The sequence below is a fragment of the Rutidosis leptorrhynchoides genome, chromosome 3, assembly GCF_046630445.1.
Source record: "Rutidosis leptorrhynchoides isolate AG116_Rl617_1_P2 chromosome 3, CSIRO_AGI_Rlap_v1, whole genome shotgun sequence".
Classification (NCBI taxonomy): Eukaryota; Viridiplantae; Streptophyta; class Magnoliopsida; order Asterales; family Asteraceae; genus Rutidosis; species Rutidosis leptorrhynchoides.
The window spans coordinates 606,070,629-606,090,626 of NC_092335.1; the positions used below are offsets into that span (position 1 = coordinate 606,070,629).

At 33.3% G+C, this 19,998-nt stretch overlaps 3 protein-coding genes across 3 annotated transcripts; 2 read left to right on the forward strand and 1 right to left on the reverse strand.

Moving 5' to 3' along the window:
* The first annotated feature begins 2,410 nt into the window (after positions 1–2,410).
* On the forward strand, positions 2,411–6,691 carry LOC139902217 (ras-related protein Rab7-like). Its single transcript, XM_071884863.1, has 7 exons — positions 2,411–2,514; positions 4,262–4,318; positions 4,610–4,709; positions 4,802–4,948; positions 5,984–6,064; positions 6,150–6,295; positions 6,533–6,691. The coding sequence occupies exons 1-7, from the start codon at positions 2,411–2,413 to the stop codon at positions 6,594–6,596; spliced, it is 699 nt and encodes a 232-aa protein (XP_071740964.1). The 3' UTR covers positions 6,597–6,691.
* LOC139902218 (probable ATP synthase 24 kDa subunit, mitochondrial) lies at positions 6,597–12,858 on the forward strand. The gene is made up of 9 exons (XM_071884864.1): positions 6,597–6,640; positions 6,791–6,818; positions 6,897–7,010; positions 10,306–10,405; positions 10,817–10,961; positions 11,244–11,354; positions 11,459–11,605; positions 11,936–12,058; positions 12,494–12,858. The coding sequence occupies exons 1-9, from the start codon at positions 6,597–6,599 to the stop codon at positions 12,555–12,557; spliced, it is 876 nt and encodes a 291-aa protein (XP_071740965.1). The 3' UTR covers positions 12,558–12,858.
* Positions 12,859–15,103: 2,245 nt separating this feature from the next.
* Positions 15,104–19,653, reverse strand: LOC139898853 (beta-caryophyllene synthase-like). The gene is made up of 7 exons (XM_071881657.1): positions 19,567–19,653; positions 19,167–19,440; positions 16,656–17,037; positions 16,286–16,504; positions 16,050–16,188; positions 15,496–15,744; positions 15,104–15,400 (listed from the first exon to the last, which is right to left on the reverse strand). The coding sequence occupies exons 1-7, from the start codon at positions 19,651–19,653 to the stop codon at positions 15,104–15,106; spliced, it is 1,647 nt and encodes a 548-aa protein (XP_071737758.1).
* Positions 19,654–19,998: the final 345 nt, after the last annotated feature.

Here is a 19,998-nt window from a genome sequence, read left to right on the forward strand (position 1 = left end):
CTAAACATATGTTCTATATCTATATAATATGCTAACTTAATGATTTACAACCTGGAAACACGAAAAACACCGTAAAACCGAATTTACGCCGTCGTAGTAACACCGCGGGCTGTTTTGGGTTAGTTAATTAAAAACTATGATAAACTTTGATTTAAAAGTTGTTATTCTGAGAAAATGATTTTTATTATGAACATGAAACTATATCCAAAAATTATGGTTAAACTCAAAGTGGAAGTATGTTTTCTAAAATGGTCATCTAGACGTCGTTCTTTCGACTGAAATGACTACCTTTACAAAAACGACTTGTAACTTATTTTTCCGACTATAAACCTATAATTTTTCTATTTAGATTCATAAAATAGAGTTCAATATGAAACCATAGCAATTTGATTCACTCAAAACGGATTTAAAATGAAGAAGTTATGGGTAAAACAAGATTGGATAATTTTTTTCATTTTAGCTACGTGAAAATTGGTAACAAATCTATTCCAACCATAACTTAATCAACTTGTATTGTATATTATGTAATCTTGAGATACCATAGACACGTATACAATGTTTCTACCTATCATGTCGACACATCTATATATATTTCGGAACAACCATAGACACTCTATATGTGAATGTTGGAGTTAGCTATACAGGGTTGAGGTTGATTCCAAAATATATATAGTTTGAGTTGTGATCAATACTGAGATACGTATACACTGGATCGTGGATTGATTCAAGATAATATTTATCGATTTATTTCTGTGCATCTAACTGTGGACAACTAGTTGTAGGTTACTAACGAGGACAGCTGACTTAATAAACTTAAAACATCAAAATATATTAAAAGTGTTGTAAATATATTTTGAACATACTTTGATATATATGTATATATTGTTATAGGTTCGTGAATCAACCAGTGGCCAAGTCTTACTTCCCGACGAAGTAAAAATCTGTGAAAGTGAGTTATAGTCCCACTTTTAAAATCTAATATTTTTGGGATGAGAATACATGCAGGTTTTATAAATGATTTACAAAATAGACACAAGTACGTGAAACTACATTCTATGGTTGAATTATCGAAATCGAATATGCCCCTTTTTATTAAGTCTGGTAATCTAAGAATTAGGGAACAGACTCCCTAATTGACGCGAATCCTAAAGATAGATCTATTGGGCCTAACAAACCCCATCCAAAGTACCGGATGCTTTAGTACTTCGAAATTTATATCATATCCGAAGGGTGTCCCGGAATGATGGGGATATTCTTATATATGCATCTTGTTAATGTCGGTTACCAGGTGTTCACCATATGAATGATTTTTATCTCTATGTATGGGATGTGTATTGAAATATGAAATCTTGTGGTCTATTATTATGATTTGATATATATAGGTTAAACCTATAACTCACCAACATTTTTGTTGACGTTTTAAGCATGTTTATTCTCAGGTGATTATTAAGAGCTTCCGCTGTCGCATACTTAAATAAGGACGAGATTTGGAGTCCATGCTTGTATGATATTGTGTAAAAACTGCATTCAAGAAACTTATTTTGTTGTAACATATTTGTATTGTAAACCATTATGTAATGGTCGTGTGTAAACAAGATATTTTAGATTATCATTATTTGATAATCTACGTAAAGCTTTTTAAACCTTTATTGATGAAATAAAGGTTATGGTTTGTTTTAAAATGAATGCAGTCTTTGAAAAACGTCTCATATAGAGGTCAAAACCTCGCAACGAAATCAATTAATATGGAACGTTTTTAATCAATAAGAACGGGACATTTCATTTTGTGCCCCTACTTTATACATGTAAGAAAAATTGATATGTAAAAAGTAAGAGGTAAAACTGAAAAGTTTACAGAAAATACATGTGCCAGGTATTTTTTCTTAAACTGTGTATTTTTTATCTGATGACAATAGATTTGAGACGGAGGAAGTATATTTTTTCATACAATGTCTGCGATCTTTATAGTGAAATTTTTATTAAAACCAAGTACTTTTTTAAGCATATTAGCATCATAGTTGGAAGACCAAAAGTGATAACCGTTAACAATGAGGACAAAAAGTCGTGACACCAAACTCGGTGTCTAATTTCAGTGTCTTTCAAACACCTGAAATTTAACAATGAAGTCAAAACATGAGAAATCGTTCGGTGTCTAATTCATTTTTAATATTTGATTCATTTAAAATCATTTTATTTCTTATTTACATAACAAAATATTGAAATAATTTTGGTCCAACTTAAAAATATTTTTGGCCTACTATATTAAGAAAATTAACCCAAACTTTTTGGCCCAATCTTTTGACCCAACTTAAACCTAAGATATAATCCGTATTTTCAACTATGTTCCCCATCTTTCATCATCACCTGCAACAATGACATAAAAATAACAACAACAAAAAGCAAAAACAAAATGGTAGAAAGAAAAAAGAAAGAAAAAGAAAAAAGAAAGAAAAAGAAGCAATTATTCAATGTCGTGGAGGTGACGCTTCAGTCCGACGGTGACCGGCGATGCCGGTTTAACGCCGCCGCGGAATGGACATTCCACCTTCCCCGCCGGATTTTGGCAACGGAGAAAAACGAAAACGACTACATGTGCTCTAATAACTTATAAATTAGTATTAAAATTAAAATAGATATTCATACAAATCCCAGAAGAATAGCGATATCAAGTAAGATTATACGAGTATAAATAACTTTTACAAATTTAGGAGCATCTTTTTAGGAACGACATTTATATATATCGTACGATCACTCGCTTGTCGTACATCAATACCTTCAAACTCTTTACACATAAAAGAGCAACGTGCATTCGGGGTCGAACCACACAAAGATCTCCCTATTAGAGATCTGGTTTTCTAGAGATGTGATTTCTTAGAGATTTGGTTTCTACGCTTGGAGTGGAAATAGATTTTTGCGGATGGGATCTTCTTTGTGGCAGTTTGAGAAGTTTTGTGGCAGCTCGAGAAGTTTTGTGGCGGTTTGTGTTATCGGATTTTCGGTGTTGTTGTGGTTGTTGTTGTTCTTCGGATAGTTTAGTGTTTTGCCGAGAATAGTTATAGATATTTATGGGTTTCAGATTTTAGATAATTAGTTTTATTTGTTTTAGCTGGCTTTGTTACACTTTTCACCCGTTTGGTAGTTAGGTTTTTGTTTGAGTTAACTTGTTGTTTTTGCTTGTTATGGTATGTTTTAAGCCAATTACGAAGTATCTGTTTTTCATGTATTCAGTTTGTATGTTATTGATCTTCGAATACATTTATTTATATGAGTTGTAATCATTTGAATCTAATAATTTGCTTGAAATTCAACGGACCAATCAGAGCGCGACATGTGGCAGGACAATCACATGTGATTGGAAAAAAAATTAAAAAAAAAAATTGAAAGAAATTTTATTTTCTAAAGTTTTTATTTCGAAATATTTTTTAGATAAAAAAAGAAAATTTTCTTAAAAATTTAGCATGTTAAATCCAATCACATATGATTATAAAACCCAATCGCATGTGATTATACATGTCAAATCCAATCACATGTGATTGAAAAAAAAATTATTTTTTTTCCAAATTTTTTTTATCAATTTTATGTGATTGGATTTGACATGCAGAATTACATGTGATTGGGTTTTACAATCACATGTGATTTACATTCAGAATTAGATGTGATTTACCACATGTCAAAGCAAATCACATGTGATTGAAAAAAAAAATTTGAAAAAAAAGTTTTTACAAAAAAAAATGTTTCGAAAAAAAAAAAGTTTTTTTGATTTTCTTTTTTAATTACATGCAAGTGTCACGCTATATGTCGTACTATTATTGATCCCTTATTTGGATATTCTTTCTTCTTTATATAATTGTTTTTCCACGAAAAAAAAATGTCAAAGACAAACAACTTTCAATAACTATCGTATTAAGTTCCATTTACCAAGTATTTAAGTCCATTAAATCCAAAATAAAGCCTAGCTTAAAAAAATAGGAAAAAACAATAAAAGCGAAAAAATAAAATAAAAAAAACTGATGCAAAATAGATCGGATGTGGCGCCCATCTCTCTATTTTGTTTCTACGAGTGATTGAATTCGCCATGTCTTTCCGTAGACGAACTTTGCTCAAGGTCATTGTCCTTGGTGACAGCGGGTATGTATATATACATACATACATATATACGTATATATGATGATGGTGATGTAGGGTTAGGTTTAAAATTTACATTGTAATGTCGTATTGATGATTTATGATTAATGTGGACATTATTATTGATTCTTTTCAGGGTTGGCAAAACATCTTTGATGAATCAGTATCCTGCTTTAGGTTTAAATTCTCTGGCGTAAATTCATATATTTATAAAAAAAATTATTGTAAATTAAATAAGTTAAAATGAGTGTGCCTTATGTCTTAATTTCTGCATCAATATGCAATTTTGCATCCATGTAACATACTTGATGAGCTCCATACATAGTCATACTGCTAGGTTTAAGACCCTTTGGTTATTTTTAATTTGGTGAATATTGTGTCAAATTAATCGTTGATTACTTATTCAAATTTTCTTTATGTGTGGAACGAGATGGAATTGTATTAGTTAAGCCTATGTTTATCCTTAATTTGACTGCTTTTGAAGATATGTACATAAAAGATTTAGTCATCAATATAAAGCTACAATTGGAGCTGATTTTGTGACTAAGGAGTTGCAGATAGATGACAAAGTTGTTACTCTGCAAGTAAGGATCCTATAATTAATTGGTTACTGATTTGATGTGTGTCGGTTGGTTAAATATATTGACATGATTATATTGTCTAATTAATTTGTTAGATATGGGACACTGCTGGTCAGGAGAGATTTCAAAGTCTAGGTGTTGCATTTTATCGAGGAGCCGATTGCTGTGTTTTAGTTTATGATGTAAATGAAATGCGATCTTTTGAGACTCTTGACACGTGGCATGATGAATTTCTCAAACAGGTAAAAGTAACTCGATTTTCTTATTGCTTACCTGTTAACTTTTTGTACTGTTACAGAGTTATACTGTGAAAAAACGTTTGAATGATTTGGAGTATCTAGACTGTATTATTAGATAATATTAAGGGCTTTCCTAATAGTGCTGTCACGAGTTTTGAATTGTTTTACTGTAAATTGCCTTTCAAATAACATGGCGGTTGTCAAAGTTTAAAAAGTCACGAGACAGAAAGTAGTCAGTCGGGACCTTAGAAGGACTAGTCGGTCGAGACATGATTTGAGACGGACGTTGACCAACGTTGACTTTCACACACACACACACACAAATATTAAACTCGATCCCATCTCGACCGACTTTGACCCCTTTGACCAGCTATGGCCGAAACAAGTTGGAGAAGTCTCCTAGCCGTCGCAACGGACTAAATTTATAAACTATGTATCTTGGCGAACTCCACACTGCAAATAGTGTTTATTGTAAGTGATCCAAAAGTATAACACAAAGGACTAAATTTGTACAAACTGTTAGCTGAAATTCTTTATCATTACACCTTGCTATTTCGCTTTAAAATTTGTGTTATCTTACTATATTTCATATTTGCTGTCTACGTACTGATAATGTATTGTAAACTCTATTTTTCATCGCCCCCTAAACTTTTAACATGCCAAGATCGGCCTGTGTGTATTACAAAACAAACATATGCACTGTAAAATTTTCTCTTTCCATAGGTTTTATGAATCGATCTCATAAAAAATAGAATAGCCAAAGGATAATTGTGTGTTATTATTTGAAATTGAGCAAGTATTTGCTGTGCATTAGCATTATAGAGCCTCTTGTGTTTGGTCATTTTGCCTCAAATATGTTATGTATGTACGCTCGAGTATCATATCAGATCACCAAACGAGTTGTGAGGTCATTTCGAAATGCGTATTATTATTTTTTTCTTTAATGATCTTCTCTGTGAGCAAATTTAATATTTTAAGTCCATCTGTCTATAAGCATGCGTATATTCTACATGCTAAATATACTCGAACATCTTGCAGGCAAACCCATCAGACCCCAGTTCTTTTCCGTTTATTTTGATTGGCAACAAGATCGACATTGATGGCGGAAACAGTCGAGTGGTAGGATTTTACATGGACTATGTTTTACTTTCTTTTTCTTTTTTTCTACTTATAATGTAATTTACTCAAGTGAATTTGAAATTAGGTTTCCGAGAAGCAAGCGATCGAATGGTGTAGTTCAAAAGGGAATATACCTTACTATGAGACATCTGCAAAGGAAGACCTAAATGTGGATGATGCATTTCTGTGTATCGCCAGAAGCGCAATGGCAAACGAGCAAGAGCAGGAATTGTAAGTAAACCTTTGGGTGATTTTAACCTACTTAACCCGTTTAATTTCTTGATCAATCTTTTTTTGCCTGTTGGAGATAAAGATATAATATAACCCACATTGACCCATTAGATGGGTCATAAACGTCACCTGTCTGATATCAAATAACACATCCTTGCAATTCTTGCAGTCATATTTCTCAATTATTCATTCGGAAGATAATGTTATTTTAACTGCTTCCTCAATCGTTCTTTTTAGGTACTTTCGAGGAGCACCCGATGTTGTAACAGAAACAGAGCAACGTGGTAACTGTGCATGCTAAATGTTACACGTCTGTTTGCTTTATCTCATATTGATCATTCTTTTGTATGCTCGTTATCGCTTTTGATACTTGGAACCATTTGCGATTTTGTACCTAACTACGTGAGGCTCCCACCACCGCTGCTTATACGCAATACAGTACAATTTTTTTTTTTTTTTTTTTGGTATGTGCTGGAATTGTACATTTTTTTGCAGTATCTTGACGAATTCTGAAGAAGGCAAGGTTTTTTCCTTTTTTTTTTTTTTTTTTTTAATAATATAATTGGCAATGTTTATGAAGAAGGCAATGTTTTTTTCGTAGGTGTTGGGCACTGACCCTGACCATGTTGACTATTGGGTCACCCATATTCCCATAAGTCATTGTGTAACTATAGCTTTTTTCACTCTTATGACTTTACAATCAGATGACGTCTTGGTTTATTATTATTTTTAGCGGAAAAACGAGACCATTATGGGTATGTTTGACGCGTAGCGTTTAAGAGTTTTTATGTGTTTTTAGCTTTTATGAAAAAGCTCTTATTTAATAGGAAGCTTCGTTTGGTTAAAAGAGCTTAAAACTTTTAGACAGAGGGAAAAAGCTAAAAGCTACTAGAATTAACGTTTAATTTTTAGCTTCTAACTTTTTATCATTTTACTCTTTATTTAACAGATTCAGCTACTCTACCAAACACTAAAATATATCTAAAAAGCTACCAGCTAAATGCTACCGGCTAGTTTTGCCAAAGATACCCTATATATAACCTAAAACTTTCATACAAATATGAAAGAATACTCAAGAAAACAACAATACAACCTTCTTGGTAAACCTCACAACTAGAAATCAAACAAATGTCTTGTGCTACTATGGCAGATGGGGTTTTTATGAGATTATTATTATCGTAACAATCATCAAGTCTCCGTTGTTTGGTGTGATCATGTCTGTCACGATTTGTGGTTGTAAAGGCATTGATGAATCTACTACTTCAGTGGTTTTTATCTTCATCGTGGCTTTCATGCTTTCTAATTGTTTATCGCGTGCCTTAATAAAAAAAAAAGGGCATCAAATTTCTTACCTTCGATTTTGTCATTGTCAAAATTGACTGGTTTCTACATGTCACCTACATCCTTGTACTTTTCTGTGGCCCATTCATTGTTCATGAGACCCGAGCGTCTTGAAACTTTGGATGATAACTTTAAATCCTCCTATGCCTTTTCAAGGTTCGATGCTTAAATGCCATACGGGCCATCACCATATAACCCATTTATTATCAATACCACTAGTTCGATTAATGTACATCTTAACATTCATGTGTTGGAACTTTGCGACGTCCTCTCAAAACTTCCTTATCTTTTAGTGGGTTGAGCCATGTTTTGGCTTATCTTAATTAAATTGTTAAAAATCGCATTTACTCCGAAAAAGCTTTGGACGTGTCTGTCCGTGAGTTTCACATACTTTCACACTGTGTGTGTTTCAGTGTCGTGAACGACCACCAGAGGCAGCCCTAACACACGATCTCATTGATAGGTTTTACATTCGACCTTTCTTAATGCATCTTTTTAGCCAAAGACTGTTTTTCCTCTTGTCGGATGGTCAATACTCCTTTCGTCCCATATTAACTGTTACAAATAAAAAATACACAGTTTAAAGAAATATCATAAAAGTACTGTACTTTCTGTTTACTTTCCAGTTATAACCTTACATTTTCTTTCCCTTTCAATCCTATTCACATACATTAAGGATATAATATAACTTAATCGTCTCATTCTTTTCTATTTATGGAAATGGATAATAATTTAGGACATCTCAAAAATGAAATACTCGACTATAAATTTGGACGGATGGAGTATATATTAGAACATGGAGTATGAATCAAACTCGTGTTTGAATTTTTTTTTTTTTTTTTTGAACAGCGATTGGGATTACCCGAAGGGGATTAAACTACCCGTTGCGATCATCTCCCGTTTCGACTATGCCGATGCAACGATAATAACCCCGCCCCCATCGCTGCCCGGGAGGAAACATTGAAATCGATCCAAGGGCACGGCCAAGTAAAACCCCCTACCCTTTACCCCCAAACGATATGGGAAAGGTGCCATGGGTGGATACTTCATGGCATAGATGAAATTGTGTTTTTTAATATGTAGCCAACGGGGGTCGAACTCCTTACCTCCTCTAAAGGAGACAGACCACCAACCGCTGGACCAAATCACAACTTCAACTCATGTTTGAATTATAATTGAGATATTGATACAGTCTGAATAAGATAGATTCATATCTGAAAGAGGTTGACATTAAGACAAGGTTAGACATTAAGACAAGGTTAAGAAATGAACAAGTTCTCCGAATTTATTAAGGATGTTTGATGTAGTTTCCACCCTTATCCTTCTTTTGGTTTTACGCCATAGATGGATTCTTCTTCCAGTTTGTTTGGTTTCCATCTTTGCTTTTGTTTAGCTTTAGTTCGTTTTGTTTCTAATATGTTTAATTTGTAGTTTGTAGTGTATTTCGTTTGTGAGCTCGTTTAGGTTGTTAGTTCTTTTTTAGCTCGGTGGTTGGCTTGGTTTGTAAGTTCTCGGGGTTTCATTTTTTTGAGGAATTCCCTCGTCGTTATAAAGTTCTAGTTTTTTTTTTTTTGCCAAAAAAAAAAAAAAAAAAAAGATTAAGACAAGGTTAATAAATTTTGACGTTAAAAAAAATTGCTCTAACTCTACGCCTTTTATATGGTAAAATTAGATTAGATTAGAAATTAGATTTACCACATGATATCTTATTTTAGTTACAAATGTAAAAATAAAAATTTATTTACACTTTTTACTCTCGGCCAATAAACTAGACATCCGATACGACGTCGTTGAATAGAAAAACATTTCAACCCTTTTGTACTCGCATTTCACCTCCCCACACAGCGTTAGATCCAGTCTTTGAGCCCTAGCAGTATAACAAACGCGAACCAGCTGCTTTAAACAAATCCTTCCTTCAATCAATTATCATGGCTCGATTGTTATCGAGACCCGTTTGCAAGGCATTCAATCTATCCCGTTTCTTATCTTTACTTCACCTGCACATAATTGATTTACATGTTTTTCCATAAAATCATTTCAATTTTTCATATTATCTGCGATGTTGATGATATATACGATTTGAATTGATTTAATTGATGAATATATATATATATATATATATATATATATATATATATATATATATATATATATATATATATATATATATATGGATTTATAAAGTAGGATATTTTGTTAGAATTTGGATATCGGATTCTGTTTTACCTTAGGTTTGTGAGTCTTCGGTTTTCACTATATTGAAAAATATTATATTTTTGTAAGTTAATTAGCATACTGATATCTTGATTACATAGATAGTTTATATTTTAATATGTTATATGTTATATTTTTAATTTTATTTTGTGTGGATCAATTATGTGTATACATCATAGTGGTAGTATAACTTTGAATGTTATAAAAACTACAAGTTGTGATTTTGTTAACTTTTAATGTAGAAACTTAACTTACCTTGCTTGAAAAAAAATGCATTGTTACTTGCTTAAATTGTTCCATTAGAGTTGTGAAACCTGTAGGATTTTTTGACCCATTGACTGTACAATTATTTTATCCTATGGCTTATGATAAATTTGCATGATAAATGGCCAACACCACTAGCAATAAACGACAATTGTGCAATTGTTAGATAACATGTTTTTCTTGTTATGCAGTTATTTTTTAGTGAAGCTGTTCTGCAACCAAAACATCATGCAGTCCCAATTCGCTTCTACGCTAAAGAAGCTGCTGCTTCTAAAGCTCTCAAGGGTGATGGTGAGTTTTACATTGTGTTTTTTCCTTCATCTATATATACACATGCTAGTTTGAGTTTATTTTTTATTTTTATTTTTGGCATGGTTTCATATATCATATATTCTATTATAGTTAGTACATGCAGTTTTACTTTTGTCAAAAAAAAAAAAAAAAACTAGGATTATAAATAGTTTCATTATCTAGTAGGTGATTCAATAAAATCTATTTTAATTGCTTCTAGATCTAGAACTGCGTGAATATATTTTAGATCTCATATATATCTGCAGTACTGCTGTGTCTGTGCAGTACATTCGAGTGAAAAGTATATTTGATGTAGAAGTCCTGTCTTTGTCTAGAGATAATACTACAAATTAATAGAATATAAACTTTTTATTTTCTGAAAATACTAATGGTATTTATATAATCTTGTAGAAATGTTGAAGGGTATATTTCTTGAGGTGAAGAAGAAATTTGAGACAGCTGTTGGGATTCTTCGAAAAGAGAAAATTACCATAGATCCTGAAGACCCTGCAGCAGTTGACCAGTATGCTAAAGTCATGAAGACTGTAAGGGAAAAGTAAGTTCTCAAAAATTATGATGTTTGGGCCTTTATATTACCGGTTCATTTGATGACTGAAATATCAAAAAATTATTTTTTTGGCAACATTTTCATCTATGTTAGTGTCAGAGTTAAGTATATTTAAAGTTGGTTGGATATGTTGATGTTTATTTTTGAAAAAATTTTATATTCCAACAATTTATTGGTCCAGTATGCATTTCGTGGTGATTAAATTCTATATCATTGAGTTTACTTGTTGTTTTAATCGTATTACTAAAACTTTGTCTTTTATGCGTACAGGGCCGATCTTTTCTCTGAGTCTCAAAGGATCCAATTCACTATCAAGCAACGAACCGACGGAATCCAGGATGCTCGGTCATATCTGTTGGCCTTGAAGGATATACGTCTCAAGTATGTTGTCTTTTCTCTCAAATTACCAACCACAATGTATGAACTTATATTTCAGTTAAAGTTTATGTTTGTTAATTATATGGATTTTAAATCTATATATGCAGGAGAGGTCTAACTGATGAACTAGGTGCAGAGGCTATGATGATGGATGCACTTGAGAAAGTTGAGAAAGAAATTAAGAAGCCACTTATGAGGAACGACAAGAAAGGGATGGCTCTCCTCACTGATGAGTTCAACAAAATAAACCAAAAGTAAGCCTTTACTAGTTGAGTTATACAACATGTTACCATCAATAAGTGTATTATGGTGACCCTTGAGTTTAGTTGTTGTGCAAGATCTTGCATCACATATTGGATGGTTGGTCCTTTATAGCTTAAGTTGGAAAATATAGCTCCAAGAACCAAACTGAAAATGTTGATGTTGGTTTTGTTACAGTTTTTATAAAGCACCAGGGTCATTTTTGAGCTGACAGTCTTGACCCATTAACCAATGATTGTTGAACATTGAGCTGCAGAAGCATTAAAACCAGCATCTATTTGAGTGTAGCTTTACTTTCCAGTTATTGTTGTCTTTCTGCACAGGCTTGGCATACGCAAAGAAGACTTGCCTAAATACGAAGAACAACTGGAGAAAAAGATTGCGAAAGCACAACTGGAAGAGCTGAAGAAGGATGCCCTAGAAGCAATGGAGACACAAAAGAAAAGGTACATTTGATCCATCTGACCCGTTTCTTATTAACTTAACTTTGTATTTTTACACTTTTATCCTTTTTGATTTGTTAGGGATTACGTTCTGAACTGGCTCATTCATAAGTAAACTGGTCGTAATGGCCCTACTGAAAGACAAACTTGTAGAAAACAAAGGAATGTTGTAGACCAATATAATCTTATCAACCGTTAGGAATAATGAAAATGTTTAACTAGGTAAGGTGGTCCTCTAGTTGATTTAAACCCTAAACATGGTAGCCCTGGGAATAATGAAAATGGTTAACTAGGTAAGTCGCCCTCTTTAAATGGCTTGAAATATCCACCGATAGTTGATTAAGTTAGAAGTTACCGTTTGTAATTTTCATGGGACAATGTTGAGTAGTTATTTCTATTCTTTTTCTTACGGATCTAAAATCTAAATGATTTTTGCAGGGAGGAGTTCAGTGATGAGCCAATGCCGGACGTGAAGTCTCTTGATATCCGAAACATGCTCTGAACTCCGAAGCATAAAGTTTTGCTTCAATAATCTGCTCATTTTGAGGATTTCGGCTTAATCGACTTCTTGTGAAGTTGTAAGACGATGATGATATGTTATTGTTTCTGTGTCAATTAAGAGTTACTGGATTTATGAATAAATGTTTGATTTTTGTAAGTTTAAGATTCTCACTTGCAGGTACAACCCAACGTTGTTACGTTTATCTTTTCACTTGAACGGTTTTTGTAACAAAACTCGCTTTAGAGATTTGGGTTTTGCAAGTTTTAAGATATGAAATTAGTCAGATGCTTGTTAATGTGAATGAGAACATGTGGTTTTATCAATTATGTGCATACTTTGTTTTGGGTATATTCAGGTTTCTGAATCGCTTTGCGAGCCGACTAACCTCGCTACTTGCTTTGCGGGCAGCTTAGAGTCATCATAGGTGAACCTCTGGCTAACCTAGAGTCATCATAGGTGAACCTCTCTGGCCACAAGGGGATTAGTTTTTTCAGCTTTGTGGATTCGAACCCATGACTCCACTTTGGAATGGTAGACTATAACCACCCGACCACCACCCTGTGGTTAATTCTCTTCATCACTACATCAAAGGTTTTTTTTTTGTAAATATACGGATAAGATAGCTTAGTATATGGTATACCGATACGATTTTAGTATCGGTGTCGGCCGAAGTTTTTATAGATTCTTGTAGTTTTAAGCTGGAACCTGTGCTTATCTTAATTGTAACAAGTTCTCGTTATTAACTGCTTTTTGCATAAATTATCTGGTAAATTGTTTGGTTTAAAACAAATATTCCATTTCTATCTGTCAAAAGAAATCAAAAAAAATTGTTTGATTTGTTTCAATAGACAATTCAATTAGATAGTTTAGTTAGCTCGTAACATCTATTCAAACGTACTCGTAACATCTATTCATTCAAATAAATAAAATGACTGAAGGTAGTGAGTGGAGTTAGGGTCACCTTTTCATAGTAGAATTGTAGATTCACATTCACAAAGTTGAAAATTTGATTTCCTCCTGATTACAAAGGTTCACGTGATAAATCCGGGCAAATAGCAAAGCGGGTAGTAAGCTCTTAGATTTGTCTATTCGCAAAGCGAGTTGGATATTATGTTTAAAAAGGTAAATGACATATAGCATAGTGGTACTCGATGAGCCTTTCAATTAAAGATGTTGATGGTCTAAGCCCCATCGTGAACATATTAGTGGGATTAATAGGTGTTAGAATGTGTGAGTTACTGTTAAAAAAATATAAGTTAATAGATATTTTCACATGGGCTATGTTGACTGAATTGGGCTTGGAAGAGAAATAGAGCCTAAAGTTTATATTGTGAAGTTAAAGCCCTAAAATCAAATACAGCAAAATTCTTGATTAAAGTTTAACACTATTTCGTGTTCATCTTTCTTTCGCATACTCACGCAAAAAATGCATCAAAGAATCCAAATTTCACTGTTCAAATTCATCAGCAGATACCCTTTTCAATCATCTTCAAAACCCATATCCCCAATTCTTTACAAATCATTCAAAACACAATCTTTTCACCATCCCTTTTCAACCCCCACAAAACCCTATTTCAAGAAACCCTTATACACCCAGTTTCAGATCTTTAGGTCATACAATGTTGAAACTGATAAAGTTGTTGATGAAATAAACACAAAGTTTGCAGAAGCTAGAGAAGAGATTGAAATGGCTATGGAATCAAAAGAAACTGTCTATTTTGATGAAGAAGCTGAGTGTGCTAGAGCTGTTGTTAAGGATGTACTTGAATTGTATGATGGGCTGTTATCGAAATTACCCGAAAAAGAAAGAGGAGGTATACAAAGATCAATGGGCCTCAAAATTGAACAACTGAAAGCTGAGCTTGATCAATTGAATGAATGAGGAGGTTTTTTTCAATTAGGTATGATTTATTGATGCTATCTGTTTTATTGATATTGAATTGATAAAAGGGTATTTTGTGGTAATAATATATAATAATTGGCAGTTTTTGCTGTTATGTACTGGTTGTTATTCATTATTAGCTTTATTCTAATGATGTTGTTTAGTGTTTCTTGAGGATTATTTATGTGATAAACTCTTGAATATGAATATATATGATATGATATTCATAGTTTAATGTGGCTTTGATATAACCTCATATATATATTTAGGCCTCTTCGGAATTTTCAAAACCAAAAACTGAATTCAAATTCGGTTTCGATTTTTACTCGATCCGAAAACCATTTTTCAAAATTCGGTTTGATTTTTTTCCGGTTTGGTTTCGGTTTTGTTTGGTTTGATTTTCGGGTTAAACGGTTTCAAACCAAATACTGACCACTCCTAATATTTAGGCCTCTTCTGTTATACTGCAAACAGGCAACGACCCTATATACATAAATAAAAGTTGAGAGCTAAATCGCAAGCATACATATCGTACATTATTATTCATCAGCACTACACAACAGACCAGCTGCTTATTTATTTAAAGTAATCCCACAATATCAAACATACTATGCCGAAAGCGTAGATCATAATATTATCTACTGATTTCGTCGAATATGAAGACTTACGTACTCATAGAGTCAACGAGAAGAGCTTTAATATGATTTTGCACCTCTTCTCCAACATGTGTGAAATTATCTTTATCCTTGTACAAAACCTCAATCACACGTGCCAAATTGATGACTCGCATAACTAACTGCAACGGAACAACATTTTTGCAATTAAGGGACTCGAGATTAATTTCTTTCCATGAATTATCGACTTTCTGTAAGAACAAGTCAATCACATATTCCTTGGAAACATTGCTTTCTTTCAAGTAGCATTCAACGGTAGATGCAACATGCTTTCTTTCTTGCTCCTCCTGCGCTAAGTTTTAATTAGTTTTCTGCGACTTTTTTTTAAAGAAGAGAATAAATCCAAAAAAGCTAGATAATGTCATTTGGAGATTAATTGTACCTCGTGGGTGACAATATCATCCTGAAACCTACAAAGTTTACAACAGGCTTTGACAAGAGGAGGATTAGAGAAAGCCCATTTGAATGACTCATTTGTGATTACGTCACCCATACCAACAAAACTCGATATCAGAAGGAATTTGTAGCCACAACTAATCAATGTAACTGATGCGTGCTCCTCCATTGGTGGTATATACTCTTCATGTCTCCATTTTGCTTCAATCATGTAGCTTCCTATGTATTCCTTCACCTAGTATATTGCATATAAATCACATTCATGTACTCATTTCTTTTGAAAGTAAAAATTATGTGTTGGGATGCTTTCTATTTGAATCTCCTTAATTAAGTTACAGTGACGCTTATGAACTCCATCAGGTTCAAACCTCACTAGCAGTGTACATTGAGGGGGTCTGGGATAAGGGATGATAATGGTCACATGATAACCTGGTTATGATGTGTATATCTAAGTAAAAATTATTCAGAAAACTTTATCCGTTTACTCGTTTCTATTTGGGACTAATGAACTCTAGAAATGAGGGCGTCAAGAGAACTTACGGCCTCTTTCACATATTCTAGATAATGTGACTTTCCCTCCTTGGCCATAATTTCCACCATTTCATTAAAGACTCCCATAAACATTTGGTATGATAGTTTCATGCCTTCTGGAAGCACATCAGAGCACATACTTGACCAGCTACAAACAATTTTATATGTGTAAATGATAAATGTGATCTAAAATAGGCTGTTCCAAATATTGAAAGAGCTAGTGCACAAATATTGTGCTATTTAACCTTTGAATAGCTTCAGTAAAGATCGAAAGTTCTTCATATGTAGCATAAGCATCATATGTGTCATCCAGAATAGTTGCCATTCCAAAAATTTTTGCCAAAAAAATTCTCGCTTTGGAATATTGTGGTTCGAAGTACACGCCTTGTGCCCAAAAGTAGCATTCGACCAATCTGTTTCTTACATAAGGGAAATTGTTTGGAACATCAAAACTGTTCCACCATCTACATCAGATTAGCACATCCATAAGTCTAAGAAATGAATAATCAACAATCACATGAACGAAGCATACATATCACTAATCACTAAATATTTATAAAAAAAAAATAATATACAAAATAAGGTAACTATCAAGGGGTGGTTGTATGATTGTACTTGGTGAGTTGGCTAAGCTCCTTCTTATGCAGAGATTGAAGCAAGTTGAACCCTAACTTGGCAAGTTTTAGTAAGTTCTCATTATGAGATGCTTGTTTTTGGTAGAAAGGTATGTATTGTATCGCCTCTAGTCTCGGCAATCTCTTTCGTATAGGTTGTTTTAGTGCCTGTTTTATTAGGTTAGTGTCAATATTGCTGGTCAAATGAGGATCTTTAGCAACTTCATCGAGACGAGCTCGAGTAAACACAAGTGCGGCGTCAAGTATGACTTCCCCCGGTACATTCATAAACGTTGCCTCATAGAAATCCAACATCCCCTGTACATCATTCTTCAAATGCTCCATAAATGTTCCATTACTGTCCTTATACCCATTGAATATATCTGAAAAAAAAGTACATAAAGCTATTACATTGCAATAAGTAAAATGAATGGTACTTGGAAGAAAAAGCGTTTCGCGGCGGGGTGATTTGGTCGGTTAATTGATTGTTTAAAAAATAAAGGAATGGAATAAATGAAGTGAAAAAAAAATTATAAAAATTTAAAAAAAGTTTCCAAAAATGGAAAATTACCATTTTACCCCTGAAGTCGGGGGTTAATTACCAATATACCTAATAGACAAAATTTGTCTTATTTGTTATAAATAGTACTATTCAATTTTTCATTTTTAACAAGCCAATCCCCTAACTTTCATTAAAATACAAATCGAACCCCCTACTTTATACCTATACCAATATAACTAATAGACAAAATTTGTCTTATTTGTTATGAATAGTACTATTCAATTTTTCATTTTTTACAAATCAATCCCCTAACTTTCATTAAAATACAAATCGAACCCCCTACTTTATACCTATATTATAAATTATTATTTATCTCATCACTAACACCAAAAACACCCATCACGCTTTACCGGCTTCTACACTGCGCTCAAACAGTAGGACCCACATAAGCCACTACTGTGCTACATTTTTTTTTTGTCTCCAACGATAAAAGAAACAACTTTCTTAAAAGGAACAACCCTTCAATGCTACCAAAAGATGTCGAAAAATATTTTTTTTAACAAAATAGATCAACTAACTTTAACGCTAAAAGAAGCAACTTTCACAAAAGGAACAACCCTTCAATGTTAGATGTCGAAAAAAATTCTTTTTTACAAAATAGATCCACAAAAGGAAAGACCTTTTTTTTTAACTCGCATTCAGAACGGAGTCCCCGGCGTGAAGCGAGGGCTCCACAACTAGTTACAGCTATGACACTCTGAACAATGACGTGTTCATGAGAATTAGTATATAGTTATAACTAGTAATTAGGCCATATTGGGCCATGGCCTAATCTTGTTACACTTTTAAAAAAAAGACAGCAACCCCAAAATTACTTTAAAAAAAAAAAAACTACAGGACGAAATTGCTGACGCCATGCTGACGTCAGGCGGGTACTATTCCTACCTGCCGGCTAATATACTTATTGTAAATGAGAAGTTTAGTGGTTAAATTATAAAAGGTGAAATAAATATTATAAAGAGTATTATAGAGAGTGTGTTTTAATTGGGAAAAATATAAAGTTTGGGGTGAAGTTGTAAAAGTTATGGAGTTTACTATTCATTTACTCATTGTTTTTTAGATATATAGATTAATTGCGAGAAGTGATCCTTCCACACTAAAATTTAATTCATCCACACCATTTAATAGGAAGTGACTATTTTACCCTAAATTTAATACGAGTAACATTTATTTTTATTTAATTTAATTCCTCATCAGAGGCGATTCTATGTGTTAGTGTGGGGTCAAAGGACACACTACTTTGAACTTTTTTAATATAATGTACTTTTTAAATTGTATGTAACATTACTAAATTTAGGTATAGGACCCCATTATTTTTATAGAATTTAAGATTTCTTAGAGGTAAACAACCACTAAATTACCATTCCAATATAATTAGCTTCTAAATTTTTTTGGGACCCATTAGATTTTCATCGAGTCGCCACTGTTACTCATCCACACGACCACACACCCTTCACCTGCGTTAAGTGTACAACATCTGCAATTATAGGTGTAGATCCATGAATTCATTGGTATAAAACAGAAAAATATTTGTAAATCTATAGAACACTAATATGAGATGTCATCTACACCAAAGATAGTTAGAAACGGTCTAACACCAAATTTGAAAGACTTTCGCCTCCGATATCGAAAAGTGTTCACTCGACGGAACGCAACCCATCGGAATCCATCGTTGTGGATTTTTTTTTTAGAGCCATTTGAAGGCTGATAAATGGTGTTCCCTTTAGATCCATTTGAAGGTTAAGAAAGGGAGGTAGAGGAGAAACCATTCTGGAGCTTGAGAGATGGCCGGGGTCGAGGATAAACCCTAGAAAGGGATCGAATGGTCTGGAAGATTAAACAGCTTAAAGGATACTAAAGTGTTATAAAGAGAAAGGGCATTTTTGTAATTTTATATGGAGTTACTATTCATGAGGCTTTGTCTATTAGATAAAGGGAGAACGCACTCACCACATGAAACGAAGAAGCCTTGTTGTCTCATGAGACGAAACCAAAGAGAAATGCAATCCCCATGCCAATCATTACCATAAACATCGTAAATACGTTGCAAGGCTTGATCAATCTCTTTCTCGAAATAATACGCTATTCCTAAGCGTTGAATTGCATCGACTAGTTTTAACAAATTTGTATGTTCTGATGGAACATTCAAACTTGCCAATATTTCCTTCTTTACTTCACCCTTCAAGCGTTGAATTTCTTGCTCAACCTCATATTGCTCCTCTTGCTTTTAAATTATAAACATGAGCAACAATATAAAAAAAATAAAAAAAAAATGTAATTTTAATGAAGTGTCATTAGTTCACAAACAAACTTTTATAAGTTCACAGACAAAATTAAGCTATCAGTATACCTGTTCATACATAAGAAACTGGTTTCCCCAAATGCTAGGAGGGAAATTCGCAGTGGGACGAATAACATTATCGTTTTGTTTAGACATTTGGTATAGAGGATTTTAGGAAATATGTTAATTAATTACTTGCTTATTATAGAGGATTGAAGATTAAATTGGGCAGAGTATATTTAGAACCCGGGAGATGTTATTGTGAACATTGTGATCAAGCATATTACATTATGAGCACAAAATGTGGAGGGTTTAGGGGTGACACGTATATGATGACGTGAGAGAAATTAATCTTGCATGAAGAACAAGTTTCATGGACCTTTTGTATTCTTACGTGAAAAGGAATCCCATTTTTCCAACCAAGTGATGAAATGATGAATGGATGGATTTGTAATTAGTTAACAGAGTACATATACCGTGGTTGTTGCCAACGGGATCCCC